We start from the raw sequence: 17,203 nt of genomic DNA on the forward strand, positions 1-17,203 counted from the left end.
GACTCCGACTCTGCATCACAGTTCCAGCCCCAGCACAGGAGAAGTGCAGACACGTGCGGTGTTTCATAATCCAAAGCCTTCCGCAGACGGCGGCAACTCCTCCACAGCCCAGTCGGATGCAAATGTCACTTCAATAGCCCGTCTGCCCGGCTTGCCCCGCCCACCTCGCCCAACCGCTCCATCACTGTTGGCCCCGCCCATTTTCCTAAGTCCCACCTCCTAGCCCGTCCGTTTAGCCGCTACTTCGGCGCCCCAGCTCCGCAGTGACTGGAGCACTAGGCCCGCCCCCTTCCTGGGGTCGCGAGCGCCGAACGCATCGAACGCAGCCAATGGGCGGTGCGGGCGGCAGCACCGCGGGAGGTTCGATTCACTGGGCCTGGCGGGTCCGGAGACTCCTGGCGGCTGTTAACGCGCGTTTTGGGAAGAGGAAGGCTGAAGCTGGAGTGCTGGGGCTGGGAGTCACTCCTGCTGTTCTTTCCAGCTCTTCCTGGTATTCTTCTCCCAAGCCCCGGTCTTTTACTTGTCCTGCCTGGACCCCTGCTCGAACTCCCCGAGTCTGGGCCTGGCTTCCGCGCTCCAGACCCGGGAAAAACCCCTTCGGATTGGGCGTCTCCCCTCCCCACGACTGGGATTTTCACCCCGGCCCCTCTCTCCTGGCCTGTGATTTCTTCCCCACCCCCCAGCCGCAACTACCCCTTGCCTTCACGTCCACCTGGGACTATTATCCCGACTCCACTCTGCCCAGTCTGGTACTCCCATCTTCCTCTCCCCCGCCCCCTCCCCCATCCCAGTGCTTTACTCACCTTTGCTTGGCTACTTCCTCTTTGGTCTGCTCTTCGGCCTCGACTAACTGGCGACCAACACTCTCAGAGTTTGGGCCCAAACTCCAGCCTCTAGCTGGATTCCCTCCATCCATCCTCCCTCTTTAATTAGCCCATGCTTTCAATAAGACTGCAACAGTCGTTCTGCGTTCTCAACTGCTGGGTGCCTTTGATCTTTGGCTGATGGATACTTGATGTTTTATGCTCCTGAGCCCAGGATGGTAAGTATGGGCCTAAGGGAGACTGGGTAGCCCTGTGTCTCGGCCTATGGGTTCAGGCCGTGGGGTCTCTGGAAGTGCTGTTTCCATTTTCCCCTTACAGAGGAAGAGCTTAGCTCCTAGCCAGCTGGCCAAGAGAAAACCGGAAGGCAGATCTGGTGATGATGAAGACTGGCAGCCTGGGACAGTGGTGAGTACCCTGCCCTCCAGGGGACGGGACAGGTAGGGTGGAGGACTGTTTGGGCAGAAAGGAGTCTTGGACTTGGTTTCTGGGGTTATATGGAATGAACCTGGTCACTTCCAGAAAACTCTTTCAGTAAACTTTTACTTAGTGCTTACTACGTGTCAGGCACTGAACAAGATAGAAACAAAAACAAAAACTTTGTCCTCAAGGTGCATACTAGAAGTTAATATAGCCTTAATTTTTCTGGTAGAGAAGCATATTACAAAGTAAAAGAGCAGATTGGGTCTGGCCTTTTGGCTCCCTTGGGGGAAAAAATGGCTCCCCAATAGCAACTAGCTGCCTGTTCTTTTGCTCTTTGTCCTTTGCCCAGTATGGCAAAACAGTAGAGTATGTAGGGCCTGCCTTAGGGCCCTGAGCTCACTTGGGCCTAAATTAGAGGAGGGATGCCTTCTAGTCCCTGCTCATACTCAAGTGCAGTATGTTTGACTTTGGATTGCATCCTGTGCTCTGTTCGCTGCTTTTGAGGCTTTCTGGGGCTGACTGTGGGTATGACCTATGTATACAAAAATCAATAGGATAATAAAGCATATACTTAAGAGAGAGCAGTTCAAGAAGTAAGGGCTTGGGCACTGGAACTTTGGAGGAAGGGATTCACTAAAGAAGGTCTGGAAGGCAATTTTGGGCAGGGCCTGTATGTGAGAGGTGAAGGGGCTGGTGTTTCAGGTGTTTCTTGTAGGATCACTGACACTTCAAATACCTTGGCAAGCTGCTACAAGCTTGCCTGTGGTTCCGTGGGGTCTTGCTCTGTAGTTGCAATGCTGCTGGTATATAGGGGGTTCCTTTTCCTGTGAGGGACAAGGCTGCCTCTTGCTACTTACAAGGATCTCAGACTTGAACTTGGGGCAGCACTTGGTGCAGCTGGGTTTAAATGGTGCTCTTTGCTCCTGAAAATGGTTTCAGTGCTAGTGACCTCCCTGCCATGGTGTGGCTCACTTTATTCCCCTCATCCAGTGCCCCTCTTCAGATCAGACAAGGTCTGTAATCTCATTAGCTTCCAGTTTTCTCACCTGCTAAATAAGTATAATAATAAACGTTTATCATCGGACTGCTGTGAAGATGATGCACAATAATATATGTGAAGAGTTTACCACAGTGCCTGGCATTTAATAAGCATTTTATTTTTATTTTTTTAAAAGATTTTTAAATTTATTTATTTGACAGAGAGATCACAAACAGGCAGAGAGGCAGGCAGAGGGGGAGGGGAAGCAGGCTCCCCGCTGAGCAGAGAGCCTGACATGGGGCTCAATTCCAGGACCCTGAGGTCATGACCTGAGCCAAAGGCAGAGGCTTAACCCACTGAGCCATCCAGGCTCAGCATTTTAATGTTAATAAGCATTTTAATATGATAAGCATTTTAAATGTTAATAAGCATTTTATTTTATTTTATTTTTTTAAAGATTTTATTTATTTATTTGACAGAGAGAGATCACAGTAGGCAGAGAGGCAGGCAGAGAGAGGGGAAGGGAAGCAGGCCTCTGCTGAGCAGAGAGCCCGATGCGGGACTCGATCCCAGGACCCTGAGATCATGACCTGAGCCGAAGGCAGCGGCTTAACCCACTGAGCCACCCAGGCGCCCGTTAATAAGCATTTTAAATGTTAGCTGCCATTGTGGTGAACTCTGTGGTCTTCCAGACTTGACTCACCTTCCCCAATACTCTTCTAGACTCCCAAGAAACGGAAATCCAGCAGTGGGACTCAGAGCCAGGAGTGTTTCCTGTCTCCTTTTCGGAAACCTTTGATTCAACTAACCAGTCGACCACCCTGTTTGGATAGTAATCAACATGTAAGTCAGAATTGCACCCTGCTGGTGAATGTGTGTGCCCTATGGAGGTACCTTTCTTGTTTTGTCTAGGGAGGCTTCTCCTGCTGAAGACTCCTCAGTGCTCTACAGAGTAGCCAGTGGTCAGACTTTGGTGGAGGCTTGCGGTCTGCCTTCAGCCTTAAGTGCCTGGCCTCTTTCCTTCAGGATGTGTGCCCGGCTTGGAGTCTCTGTTGTTTATAGTTATTTGGGCACCGGATCTTAGGTGGCTCAGATTCCTGAGGACATGAGGGTATAGGAAAGGGAAGGCTGCGGTAGGGTGTTGGAACCAGGACCTTTATGCCAGTTTGGTCTCTCACTTAGCATGTGGCTTTAAGAAGTATCAAAGTCCTACAGCTTCCACATGTTTCCTCTGTTAAATCCAGTGTAATCCTACAGCATGTTCTATGCGTTCTCTCATGCAGCTTATTTTTTTAAGATGTGAAAGCTGAGTCTCCAAGGTGTTAAGTAGTTTGCCCAGAATTACAGAGTAGTCACATCTGCTTAGCTTCACCAAAGCTATTTCCACCAAACTTTCTGAGGACAGTGGTATTGAGCTCCAAAAACCTTTGGAATTTTCTTTCTTTCTTTCTTTCTTTCTTTCTTTCTTTCTTTCTTTCTTTCTTTCTTTCTTTCTGTGTGTGTTTTTTAAAAGATTTTATTTGAGAGTGAGAGCCTGTGTGCGCGAATGAGCTAGGGGGAGGGGTAGAGAGAAGCAGGCTCCCTGCTGAGCAGGGAGCCTCATGCAGGGCAATGCAGAGCTCTATCCCAGGAGGACTCTGGAATGACCTGAGCTGAAGGCAGATGCTTAACTGAGCCACCCAAGCGCTCCTAAGAATTTATTGATAGTGAATATCTGGAAGAGGGAAGCTTTCACCTTGGTGGGGAGGAGGGATGCTCTCCCTCTTCTGTCAGAAGGAAGGGATGGTATGAATTTGCAGTAACTAAATAAAGAAAGTGAGAGCATGCTCTCTCCCCTGCCTCTGCCAGTTTTATCAGACCAGATTCCTGGAGGCTGGTCATTGCAAGTCTTATAGGCTGCGTCCTCATGTTTTTGGCCAGGGATGCTCACATTGTCCTACACCAATTGCGCAAGCTTGCAGTTCAAAGTCTTGCTTTTTTTAAAGCTGGATCATGACCTGAGCGTAGGACAGACCACTTAACTGACTGAGCTACCCAGGTGCCCCACCTTTGGAACTTCTTAAGTGATAAAGCAGTAAAGGTGTCTTTTACTATTTATGAAAAAAAACCCCTTTTAACCACACCTGAGTTTATGTTAATAAGGTTCATTTGTAAAGCAACTAACCTTGGTGGCTGGTTGCCTGGGGAACCAACCTACCAGGGGCCAGTGTTTAATCAATTGTGCCTATGTATTGAAGCCTCCATAAAACTCCAAAAGGTCAGGGTTTGGAGAGCTTTTGAGCTGGTGAACAAGAATTCACCCACGAGGAAGAGGCATACCCCAGACTCCACAGGGACAGACTCTCCTGTGCTCAGGACTCTTCTAGACCTCACTCTATGTATCTCTTCATCTGGTTCTACATATCCTTTAGTATAAAGCCTTTGTGATAAATTGGTAATCCAGTAAGTAAACCTTTCCTGAGTTCTGTGGAGCTGCTCTAGAAAATTAATTGAATCCCAGGAGGGGGTTGGGACCCTCCAATTTATAGCCTGTTGGTCCCAAGCACAGGGAGTAACGTGGATCTGGGATTGACATCTGAAGTGGTGGGGGGAGGCAGTCCCATGTGACTGAGCCCCTAACCTGTGGCATTTGATGCTATCTTCAGGTAGGTAATGTTAGAATTAAATTGTAGGATACGCAGGTGGTGCTTAATAATTGCTTGTGTGCGGAAACGCCATACATCTGGTGTCAAGTACCATGGCGGAGTCAGGGAGACACAGGAGTCTTATTTTTACTTCACACAGACATTTTGAAGGAAAAATGGCAATAAGGTGATAGGAATATGTAATGGGCATTAGTTATATGTGCATTCAGCAAACATTTTGTTTATTTATTTGCTTATTTAAAATATACTTTTTTTTTTAAGATTGTTTATTTGACAGACAGAGATCCCAAGTAGGCAGAGAAGCAGGCAGAGAGAGAGAGAGAGAGGGAAGCAGGCTCCTTGCTGAGCAGAGAGCCTGACTCAGGGCTCTATCCCAGGACCCTGAGATCATGACCTGAGCCGAAGGCAGAGGCTTTAACCCACTGAGCCACCCAGGTGCCCCTAAAATGTACTTTTTTATTATTATTTTCATTTCTATTTATCTTTTTAAAAATATTTTATTTATTTTTTGACAGACAGAGATCACAAGCAGGTAGAGAGGCAGGCAGAGAGGGAGGAGGAAGCAGGTTCCTTGCTGAGCAGAGCCCAATGTGGGGCTCCATCCCAGGACCCTGAGATCATGACCTGAGCTGAAGGCAGAGGCTTTAACCCACTGGGCCATCCAGGTGCCCCTATTTATTTATTTTTAAAGATTTTTATTTATTTATTTATTTGACAGGGAGAGAGAGAGAGCTCACAAGTAGGCAGAGAGGCAGGCGCGCGGGGGGGGGGGGGGGGAGAAGCAGGCTCCTCGCTGAGCAGAAAGCTTGATTTGGGGCTCTCCCAGGACCCTGAGATCATGACCTGAGCTGAAGGCAGAAGCTTAACCCACTGAGGCACACAGACGCCCCTGTAATTTTTTTTTTTTAAGATTTGTTTATTCAGCAGTGTGCAAGAGAGTGCACACATAAGCAGGGGGAGTTTGCAGGCAGAAGGAGAAGCAGGCTTCCTGCGAAGCAGGGAGCCCAGTGTGGGGCTTGATCCCAGAACCCAGGATCATGACCTGTTCTGAGGGCAGATGCTAAACCCACTGAGGCAGGCAAGTGGCCCTTACCAAACATTTAAAAACATTTTTACATAATACTTGATAAATACAAAGGAATATGTATATAACATATGAGATAGAAGACACAATAAACACCTGTGAACCCACCATCCTGCACTAGAACATCACCGAAGTTATAATCCCTTTTCCCATCTTGACAGGTAACCACTGTCCTGAATTATCTTTATCATCCCTTTTGTGATAGTTGAACTATATATACATAATTCACTAAGTAATACTCTGTTTAGTTGTTTACTGAGCCTTAAAAAATGGACACCTGGGTGGCTAGTCTGTTAAGTGTCTAACTCTTGGTTTAGGCTCAGGTCATGATCTCAGGGTGGTGAGATCAATCTCTTAGCTCAACGAAGAGTCTGTTTGAGATTCATTCTCTGTCTGCCCCTCCCCCTGCACACATGCTCTAGCTCTCAAATAATTTTTTAAAAAAGATTTATTTATTTATTTGACAGACAGAGATCACAAGTAGGCAGAGAGGCAGGCAGAGAGAGAGAGGGGAAGCAGGCTTCCCGCCGAGCAGAGAGCCCGATGCGGGACTCAATCCCAGGACCCTGGGATCATGACCTGAGCCGAAGGCAGAGGCTTTAACCCACTGAGCCACTCAGGGGCCCCTCAAATAAATCTTTTTTTAAAAAGTGTGTAAGGGCACCTGGGAGGCTTAGTTGTTAAGCGTCTGCCTTTGGCTCAGGTCACGATCCGAGGGTCCTGGGATCGAGCCCCGTATCAGGCTCTGTGCTTAGCAGGGAACCTGCTTCTCCCTGTCCCTCTGCCTCTCCCCCTGCTTGGGTTCTCTCTCTCACAAATAAATTAATTAATCTAAAAAAAAAAAAAAAAGGTGTGTGATTCTATGGGACTCTTTAGTATTCATTCAAGATGTCCTATGTAAGTTATGTATAATTGTAAGTGCAGTGCGAGTATACAAAAGGGGGTCTAACAGTCTGGAGGTTGGTGAACATGCCGATTAGGTTGAGTCCTCAAGGATAGGGGGATTCAGCCAGGTGGAGAGAGTGGGCAGTGTTCTAGGTAGAGGGGACCCTAAAGACAAAAGTGTCTCGGGCCCACCAAAATCATATACGCAGCCCTGGGGATGAGAGCACTTAGCCTTAAGGGTGATGAGTCTGCAGTCCTGTAGGACTGGGCTTGGGGATGGTTGCAAATACGGTAGGTGTGGAGCCTAGGAGGGAAGTAGGATCTGGAAATATATTTGGGCTCCTTAGCATAGCGATGATATTTGACCCCTCCAAAGTGTATTGGAGTGTCAGTGAGCGCAGTCAGAGGGACTGAGGTGCAGCCCTGAGCCCTGAGGTACACTTACCTTTAAGGTAGTTAAGCAGAGAAAGAAGAGCTCCTCAGGGGACTGAGCATGAAGTCCTAAAGAGGCGGAATAGTTGGAAAGTGGTGTCATGGTAGTCGAAGGCAGAGAATATGTGAGAGGAAAGAGTGGCCAGCTCTGTCTAGCCAGATAAGGATAGAAACATGTCCACTGGAATTAAGGTCATGTAGGCCATTGGTGATTTTGGCTAGAGTCATTTCAGAGGAGTGGAAGATTAGAAAGGGGAGACAGACACTCTAGAAGTTTGAAGGGGAGGACATATGAAAGGGAGGTCAAAGGAATTTTTTTAAAAATTTATTTTAGAGAGTGTGCATGGGGTGGGGGGTAGAAAGGAAGAGAGAATCTCAAGCAGACTCCCCGCTGAGCATAGGACCCCCCCATCCCAGCCCCTGATAGACACACATAGCACTTGATCCCAGGACCCTGAGAGTCATGATCTGAACTGAAATCAAGAGTCAGACACTTAAGTCACTGAGCTACCCAGGTGCCCCAAAGGAATTTTTGTTTTTAAAATAGTTAAGTATGTTTTAAATGCTGGTGAGAGAGAGCTAGTGGAGAGGGAAAGGTTGAGATGTAGGAGAGTTCAGGCAGAACTGATAGAGTGAATCTCTGGAGGAGGGAACCTTTGACCTTGGTGGGGAGGAAGGATGCTCTGACCTTCTTCTACCAGAAGGAAGGGATGGTATGAATTTGCAGTAACAAAATAAAGCGAGCTCATGCTCTCTCCCCTGCCTCTGCCAGTTTTATCAGACCAGATTCCCAGAGACTGTCACTGCATGTCTCATAGGCTGTGTCCTCATGCTTTTCGCCAGGGATGCTCACATTCTCCCACACTGGTTACACAAGCTTGCAGTTCAAAGTCTTGCTTTTTAAATCTGGAACATAAATTCTTGGCTACTCAGAACCTCAAATCTAGCCTTCTGTATTGACAATTTTGAAAGTAATATTTTAGTTTTGGGGGGCAGCTGGCTGGCTCAGAGCATAAGAATCTTGATCTCGGGTTATAGGTTCAAGCCCATGTTGGGTGTAGAGATTACTTAAAACAAAACAAAACAAAACAAAAAACACCTGAAAATAATATTTCAGGTTTAGAATTGAAGCCAAATTAGAAAGGAAATCAGAATCCATCTCCTTCCTTTCCCTCTCTCTCTATTTATGAGAGGGAGAGTGCCTGTCTGTGAGAGCTGGGGGAGCACAGAGGGAGAGAAGCAGACTCTCTGCTGAGTATGGAGCCCAACACGGTGCTGGGGGCTTGACCCCCAGATCCTGAGATCACCACCTGAGCTGAAATCAGGAGTCAGATGTTCACCCAGCAGCCACCCACGCATCCCATTCTTTTCTTCTCTTTTGACTTAAGGATGGCTTTGTGTTAGCATTTTCATATACAAGTTTTTCCTTATCATTGCTGTTCATAATTATAATAATCATGATAATTAAAAATAGTACAAGATTTTATTCAACTGTAAAGAAACATGCAAATAAACAAAGAATTTGGGCCTTTTTCCAAATCCCCCCATCATGTGGTTTAGTTGAAGTTCATGTTGAAGTTCAGTTCTCCACATTTTTTTCCCTACCTTCCAGTGGATTGTTAAATAAATTCATTATGTTTTTCCTATTTAAAGTACACTGAGTTTCTAGAAATTTATAATCTTTATAGAAATGGGTCAGAATGAAAGTTAAAATTTCAGGGCAAGACAGGTTTGCTTTTTTCCCTCATAAACTGCCTTTTTGCTCGAGGGGAGTATTTTTCATTATTTCTTTTTCCACTAATGTATTCCCATTAAAACTACCTTTAGGGTTTCTGTTCTTATTTTCTCAGGCTTCAGCTCCTGTTTTGTTCATAGGCCATTGTAATTCCCTAGAGAGCTCAGGGATATATAGACCTGAAGACCAGGACTTTGTTTGGAGTGTTGGGAGTTATCAGAGTTCACCCTGGAGCTGGCGCTGTGAACCCCCCTGGCTGCTCTTCTGGCCTAGCGCCACTCCCCAGTGCTGGTTCCAGGCTGAGGTGTTGGCACAGAGGCTTCCTGTAGGCTCTGAGGTGGAGGCACCAAGGCCACCCTTCTCTAGGAGCTATGTATGTTTGCTTCTTGTCACCCTTGTCCCACTTGTTTATTTTGGTGATTTGTTTGCCTGCTCATGTCCTCTTTCTCATGTTGTTCCCTCTCTCACGCCTTCTGATGTGAAGCTGCTGACTCTGGGCTAATCCATATGACTGTCGTCAAACAGATTGTATTAGGGGGCCGCACTGCCCACTAGTTACAAGTAGGGGTCTTGGGATGAGGGAAGTCCTGCACCTGTCATGGTGACCCTGTGACTTGGGAAGGTGATAGCCACTCAGTGTCAATAGTGTCAGTATGCCCATCTGGAAAATGGAGATACCAGGACCTCAGAGTGCTGGTGGTGAGGATTCAATGGCAGCCTGAGTGCAGGCATCTTGTGAGCGCTTAGCTCTGCATCTGGTGTGCACTGTTAGTCATCGTTCCTGTTGGCATTTTTATTGCTGTTAATATTATTTACTAATACTGTTACTATTAGTGCTACTACCACTACTTTTTGAAGGTCTGGTTAGTTCTCAAGGTGGCCGATGGGGAAATTAGATGTAGTAGGCAGCATTGATGTGACAGAAGCAATGTGAGGGAAGCAATGTTTGGGAAGATACAGTCCTGTAGGTGAGTGGTTGAATCCAAATATTGGAGTTCTCTGTTAGTACTGGGTTTGGGAAAGTTTGTGATGCTTTCTTCTTAAGGTTCTGTACCCTAGGGAATAGTTAATTGTCCTTGTTGGCGTGGCCTTTTGTGAAGGAATAGGTTTAAGCCTTGTGGCTGACGACTGAGGCTGGGCACTTGCTAATGGCACTCTGCTGTCTCTGAGTATTTGTAGAATCTTATGTAAAGCCTCAAAGATGAAAGCTGTGGTATAAAACCTAATAACCCAATATGGAGCACCTCTCCTTATGTTCTTGATGCATCTGAGTGAGATTTAATCAAAATATAATGCTCTGAGTGTATTATTGTTAAATAGGCATGTTGTTATTTTAAATATTTTTTTAAAGATTTATTTATTTTAGAGGTGCTGGGTGGCTCAGTTGTTAAGCGTCTGCCTTCGGCTCAGGTCATAGTCCTGGGGTCCTGAGATTGAGCTCCGCATGGGGCTCCCCACTTGGCGGGAATCCTGCTTCTTCCTCCCTCTCCCTGCTTGTGTTCCCTCTCTGGCTGGCTGTCTCTGTCAAATAAATAAATAAAATCTTGAAAAAAAAAAAAAAGATTTATTTATTTTAGAAAGCAAGAAAGATGTGTGAGTGGTGGGGGGAGAGGGAGAGAATCTCGAGCAGATTCTTCACTGAACATGGAACCCGATGTGTGGGACTCAATCCACAACCCTGAGATCAAGACTGACCAAAGCCAAAAAAAAAAATAAAATTAAATTAAAAAAAAAAAAAAAAAAAAAAAAAGACTGACCAAAGCCAAGAGTCAGATGCTCAACCGACTAAGCCACCCAGGTGCCCCTAAATAGGCATTTTAGACTGCATTTGTAAAAAATATTATCCCATAACATCTTTAATCAGTCCTGAATCCCTGTTTCTTCTCTTTCTTTTCAGGAAGCCTTTATTCGAAACATTTTGTCAAAGCCTTTCAAAATCCCCATTCCAAATTATCAAGGTAAAAATGGAGACTTTCCTATTTTTTAAAATCAGTCATGTATGAATGTATCTGAATAATTTAATACCTCTGCTTTTGTTAATACATGCTTACCTTGGAATTGAAGATGCCAGTCCAGTGGTGGTGGTGACACTCCAGGGGCCTGCATGAAGGCTGTGTTTGATAGCTTCAGCAAGGCCTGCCATGACTAATGGCCCCTCACCTTGTGGGAGATATGCCAGTGCTTGGGCAGCTCCTGGTGGACCTGGGTGGCTGATGGCCTCCAACAGTCAACCTTAGAAATGAGATGCTACTGAATTCACTCAGACTGCATGAAGCCTGGGCTCTGCGTAGGATATAGCATTGTGCTAAAACTGGGGCAGGGAGGGAGGAGACCAACTCTCAAGAGCTCTGTGTTTTGAAGGGCTCCTTTGGGTTCTAGACCTTTCTAGGATTGATTTGAGATGAACAAGACCTAGCCCTCCAGAAGTTTATAGTTAAGTGGGAGAGGTAAAATGGGAAGAACCCTGATCTAAGGCAGACTGGGATAATGGTCAGATAGAAGTATGCAGCTGGGTTTGGAAAGGTTCTGGAAGAGAGAAGGTCATATGCAAGCTTGGGAAAGGTTATGTGAAGGATAGGCCTTTGAGCTGGGCCTGCTGATCTCTTTGATATAGATACTTTGATGACAGATTGTTGGTTTCTAGGTCCTCTGGGCTTTCGGGCATTGGGCCTCAAAAGGGCTGGGGTCCGCCGGGCCCTCCATGACCCCTTGGAAGAAGGTGCCTTGGTTTTGTATGAGCCTCCCCCACTGAGTGCCCATGACCAGCTGAAGCTTGACAAGTATGTATATTGATGTTTCTTGAGTAGGTCTGTTAAGTGCACATACCTGGAAGGGCAGAGGGCATTTTGGTGTGATTTTTTTCCTTTGGAACTGGCATGTTTTCAGAGTGTGGGCATGACTGCTGCTCCACCATCCAGAGAGTGGGTAGGTAGAGAAGGAGAGAGTGTGGGGAAGAACTTGTGGACATGTCTAGTTGAGGGAGGTTCCTCACCCTTCCTGCCAGGCTTGTTCAGGGGAACAGAAGGAATTGATGACATAGGGAACCCTCTCCTCACTTTCTAACTTGTGGAGCAAAATGTGCTGTGGTTTGATTATCAGGCCACAAAGGCCCTCTTAGGCAGCTGCCTCTGTGGCCTCTGGGTCAGCAGGACACAACTTCCTGGGGGCATACCCTTGCACTTGTCTGAGCTTTATATTTTCTTTGCTGTGTTTCCTCAGGGAAAAACTCCCTGTCCATGTGGTTGTTGATCCTGTCCTCAGTAAGGTCTTGCGGCCTCATCAGAGAGAGGTAAAGGGAGCTGGGGGGCAAGACATATGGGCTTGGAGGCTGCCACCCTGGGGCAGCAGCAGTGTGAATGCCAAAGTGGTCTGAGTGCTGTTATTCCCCAGGGAGTGAAGTTCCTGTGGGAGTGTGTCACCAGTCGGCGCATCCCCGGCAGCCACGGCTGCATCATGGCTGACGAGATGGGCCTGGGCAAGACGCTGCAGTGCATCACACTGATGTGGACGCTTTTGCGCCAGAGTCCAGAGTGCAAACCAGAAATTGACAAGGCAGTGGTGGTGTCACCCTCCAGCCTAGTGAAGAACTGGTACAATGAAGTTGGAAAATGGCTTGGAGGGAGGATCCAACCTCTGGCCATTGACGGAGGCTCTAAGGAAGAGATAGACCAAAAGCTGGGTATGGAGCCTTAACAGTTGGCCATGCTCTTCATACAACTTGTTCCTTTCTCGTGTGTGTGCGCCCTGATGGCCAGCAGGCTGAGTGTAATGAGGGGGTGGAAGAGAATTCCCATGCAAAATAGTGGAAGTAGCCCTTTCTGGGCTACATTAAAGAACTGTCAAACTTTTTTTCTTTAAGATAGTCTAAGATTTTTTCCCTTGACGTGTTTCCTGCTGTAGAAGTATTCATGAACCAGCGTGGAGCCCGAGTGCCTTCTCCCATTCTCATCATTTCCTACGAGACGTTCCGTCTTCATGTTGGAGTCCTCCAGAAAGGGAGTGTTGGACTGGTCATATGTGACGAGGTACTTGACTCTCAGCAGTCTGGGTGATAGAAGAAAGTATTGAAATCTCCTCACTAAGAACTGCCAGCCAAGGGCTGTGTCAGTCACTGGGGAATTTTTTTTTTTGAGATTTTATTTATTCATTTAAGAGAGAAAGACAGCATTAATGAGATGAGTCAGGGGGCGGGAAGGGAAGACACCCAACTGACTGAGCCACCCAGGTGCCCTAGTCACTGGGGAATATTAAGGACAGAACTTGTTGCCTTAGAGGATACAAGTGAGAGGGAGAGCCTTTGACACCAACCTGCCAATAGGGATTAAGCAGTACTTAGACCTGCAAGGAGGGTGAGGTACTGTGGGCTGCTTGCCAGATAATATTCTTAGACCAAGGAAAGACTTTGAAGGACGAGAGGGATTTGGATGGCTGGGGAGACACAGTACAGTGTTTAGCAGAATAGGTTCTGGAGTCAGAGACTTTTATTCAAATTCTGGCTCTTATACTTACCAGTAAAATGATCTTGGACAAATTATTTAACCACCTGATCCTCTGTTTCTGAGTCAGGAAAGGGGGTTAATCATACTTGTTTCATGGGATTATTGTGAGGAGTAAATGAGGTGAAGGAAGGAAAGCTTTTATCACAGTGCCTAGTATGTCATTAGACTGGTAATTATCATAAGACTTCTTTTGTTGTAGTATGGGGGGATGCAAGTGAACAGAAACACAGAGGTAGGAAAGCCTAATATGGACAGTCCATACACCTTAGAGTAGTCTGTGTTGACTCTCTGGGACAAAGGGAAATGGGGTAATGGTTACTGTTAGCCTTTTCCACCACTATGCCTGAGTGGTGGTAGAGATGCTACTACCTAGAAAGGAATGAGGGTGGCTGGGAACTTCCTGGTATAAAGAATTTTCCGTGTTTTCAGGGTGCTTTGCTACCCTGAGGCTGCTACCATTGTTTGCAACTCTTGGGAAGAGTGAAGGCCGCTTTGCACACCCCTGGGGCTTTAGTGCAGAGATGGCTGAAAGACTTGGTCCCATTTGTCAACTGATTGGCAAGCTTGACTGTGCTATGGGAACTACAGATTAGCTCAGTTATCTGAGGGACTCTTGGGAGGTTGCAGAGAAGAAAGGGTTACTTTTGGGATGCCATCCTTGTTAGTTTTGATTTCTTTCCCAGTTGGGCTTTTGTCCTTAATAAAGAGTCCATCATTGTCAGGCATGGGTACCAACCTGTGACACTTTTTTTTTTTTAAAGATTTTATTTATTTGACAGAAATCACAAGTAGGCAGAGAGGCAGGCGGGGAGAGAGAGGAGGAAGCAGGCTCCCTGCGGCGCAGAGAACCCAATGTGGGGCTTGATCCCAGGACCCTGGGATCCTGACCTGAGCCCAAGGCAGAGGCTTTAACCTACTGAGCCACCCAGGTGCTCCCAACCTGTGACACTTTGATGGGCTGTTCCTTCTGGTAGGAGTAAAGGATTTAGCAGGTTGAGGTGGTTTATATGGGTGATAACCCAAAAAGCTCAGGGCCCTGGCCCATGTAGATTTTCTTCTGCTCTGTAGTGTTTCTTTCCTTTTTCATTCCGTCCTGTTTTCTGAACTAACTCTGCAGGCAAGGGCAGGCTGATTCTTGGGCCACACTGCAGCATCCTGGCCCTCCTTTTTACTCCTCTACCTTTTTTTTGTCAGCAATTTGTCAATTGCCAGAGATATGAGGAAGCCAGTCCTGAAAGATAGTCAGCCTATTGTAGGAGGAGTTTGTCAGTCTGTCCTGTTCAGACCCTGGAAAGAGAAGATGCCGCCCCAGACTTTCATGCTCCCAGCATGCACTGTGCTCCTTCCTAGCTGATGCTCCTTTTTTTTTTTTTTTTTCTTAAGATTTTATTTATTTGACTGACAGAGATCACAAGTAGGCAGAGAGGCAGGCAGGGGTGGGGGGAAGCAGGCTCCCTGATGAGTAGAGAGTCTGATGCGATGTGGGGGCTTTATCCTAGGACCCTGGGATCATGACCTGAGCTGAAGGCAGAGGTTTAACCCACTGAGCCACCCAGGCGCCCCCTAGCTGATGCATCTTTGTGGCACACAGAAGTGCTGCATAGTAACTCTGTGTACAAAATCTTTGATCCTTACAGTAATGTGAGTTAGGGCAAAGTAGAAGACTTGGGGTCAGCCTTGGCTCTGCCACTTGTAAACATACTGTGCAAGTGAGACTGCTCAGAAACTCAGTTACTGAGTTCTGTAGTGAGTGGATGGCACAGGTCTACCCGAAAGGGACACGATCCAGATCAAGAGAGAAGATCTACGGAAGTATTTTGTAAAGTGTATGAAGAGGCGAGGGATTGACATTGTTGTCACCTGATCTCAGTTTTAGAGGTTAGAAGAAGTGTGATGACTTGCCGAGTTGCTCCCTGCCAGGACCTAGTGAGCTGGGACTTGAATCCAGGCCTGAGATTTTAAGACCTGGCTCTTATCCCTTATGGTCTTGGATATAACCCGAAACTTGGTGTAGGAAGCGTGGCTCAGGTATGGGAGGAGTGGCCCTGTGTGCCTTATCCAAACCCATATATGTTCCTTTATAAGATCTAGAACACACAGCAAGTCAGAAGAAACAGGCTGGGAAGATGCATAAAAAACAAGAATGCCACCCAGGGCTCATGTTTCAGAGAGAAAAGTGGCTTTTTTTTTTTTTTTGAAAAGTGGCATTTAATCGTGGTATCATTTTTTTTTTTTTTTAAAGATTTTATTTATTTATTTGTCAGAGAGAGAGAGAGAGAGCCAGAGCGAGCACAGGCAGAGTGGCAGACAGAGTCAGAGGGAGAAGCAGGCTCCCTGTGGAGCAAGGAGCCCGATGTGGGACTCGATCCCAGGACGCTGGGATCATGACCTGAGCCGAAGGCAGCTGCTTAACCAACTGAGCCACTTAACCAACTGATACCAAATCGTGGTATCATTTTTTATTTTTAAAAAGGATAAGTGGAGAACTCTGCCAGAACAGAAATTCAGCAGCAGTTTATTAATAAGCGCTCTGATAGCCTTTGATCTGGCCAAACATTTGATTTGCTGAGTTGCCAGAGTTTGGCTGTTATTTTTATTTTTATTTATTTATTTATTGTTTTATTGTTTTAAAGATTTTATTTATGTATTTGACAGAGCTCACAAGTAGGCAGAGCAGCAGGCAGAGAGAGACAGGGAAGCAGGCTCCCTGCTAAGCAGAGAGCCCAACTCGGGACTCGATCCCAGGACCCTGAAATCATGACCTGAGCCTAACCTATCAAGCCACCCAGGCGCCCCTATTTTATTTTATTTTTTAAAAATATTTTATATTTATTTGATAGAGACACAGCGAGAGAGGGAATACAAGTAGGGGGTACTGGGAGAGAGAGAAGAAGGCTTCTCGCTGAGCAAGGAGCCCGACGTGGGGCTCGATCGCAGGATCCTGGGATCATGACCTGAGTTGAAGGCAGACATGTAACAACTGAGCCACCCAGGTGCCGCTTATTTTTATTTTTATTTATTTTTAAAGATTTTATTTATTTGACAGACAGAGATCACAAGTAGGCAGAGAGAGAGAGAGAGAGGAGAAAGCAGGCTCCCCGTCGAGCAGAGAGTCTGATGCGGGGCTCGATCCCAGGACCTGGAGATCATGACCTGAGCCGAAGGTAGAGGCTTAACCCACTGAGCCACCCAGGTGCCCCTTATTTTTATTTTTTTAAAAGATTTTATTTTGGGGGTGCCTCGGTGGCTCAGTCATTGGGCATCTGCCTTTGGTGCTGGTCATGATCCCAGGGACCTGGGATTGAGCCCTGCGTAGGGCTCCCTGATTTGCAGGGAGCCTGATTCTCCTTTTCCCACTCCTCCTGCTTGTATTTCCTCTCTCACTGTCTCTCTCTCTCTATCTCTGTTAAATAAATAAGTAAAATCTTTAATTAAAAAAAGATTTTATTTTTGGGGCGCCTGGGTGGCTCAGTCGTTAAGCATCTGCCTTTGGCTTAGGTAATGATCCCATGTCCTGGGATCAAACTCCTTGTCAGGCTCCCTGCTTGATGGGAAGCCTGCTTCTCCCTCACCGTCTCCCCTTGCTTGTGTTCCCTCTCTCTCTGTCTAATAAATAAATAAAATCTTTAAAAGAAATTTTTTTAAAAAAAGATTTTATTTATTTGACAGATCACAAGTAGGCAGAGAGGCAGACAAAGAG

At 46.5% G+C, this 17,203-nt stretch overlaps 1 protein-coding gene across 2 annotated transcripts in view; it reads left to right on the plus strand.

Moving 5' to 3' along the window:
- The first annotated feature begins 382 nt into the window (after window positions 1-382).
- RAD54L (RAD54 like) overlaps window positions 383-17,203 on the plus strand; it is a 30,413-nt gene continuing 13,592 nt past the window's right edge. Inside the window, exons 1-9 of one of the 2 annotated variants that reach the window (XM_044238139.1) lie at window positions 383-490; window positions 934-1,042; window positions 1,143-1,229; window positions 2,947-3,066; window positions 10,902-10,962; window positions 11,649-11,784; window positions 12,224-12,293; window positions 12,395-12,683; window positions 12,905-13,029. In XM_044238139.1, the coding sequence (XP_044094074.1) occupies window positions 1,016-1,042; window positions 1,143-1,229; window positions 2,947-3,066; window positions 10,902-10,962; window positions 11,649-11,784; window positions 12,224-12,293; window positions 12,395-12,683; window positions 12,905-13,029 (915 nt within the window). In that variant the 5' untranslated portion in view covers window positions 383-490; window positions 934-1,015. Of the gene's footprint in view, window positions 1,043-1,142; window positions 1,230-2,946; window positions 3,067-10,901; window positions 10,963-11,648; window positions 11,785-12,223; window positions 12,294-12,394; window positions 12,684-12,904; window positions 13,030-17,203 lie in introns of both variants that reach the window. The other variant, XM_044238140.1, reaches the window with a different exon arrangement.

Source organism: Neovison vison, chromosome 2, assembly GCF_020171115.1.
Source record: "Neovison vison isolate M4711 chromosome 2, ASM_NN_V1, whole genome shotgun sequence".
Taxonomy (NCBI): Eukaryota; Metazoa; Chordata; class Mammalia; order Carnivora; family Mustelidae; genus Neogale; species Neogale vison.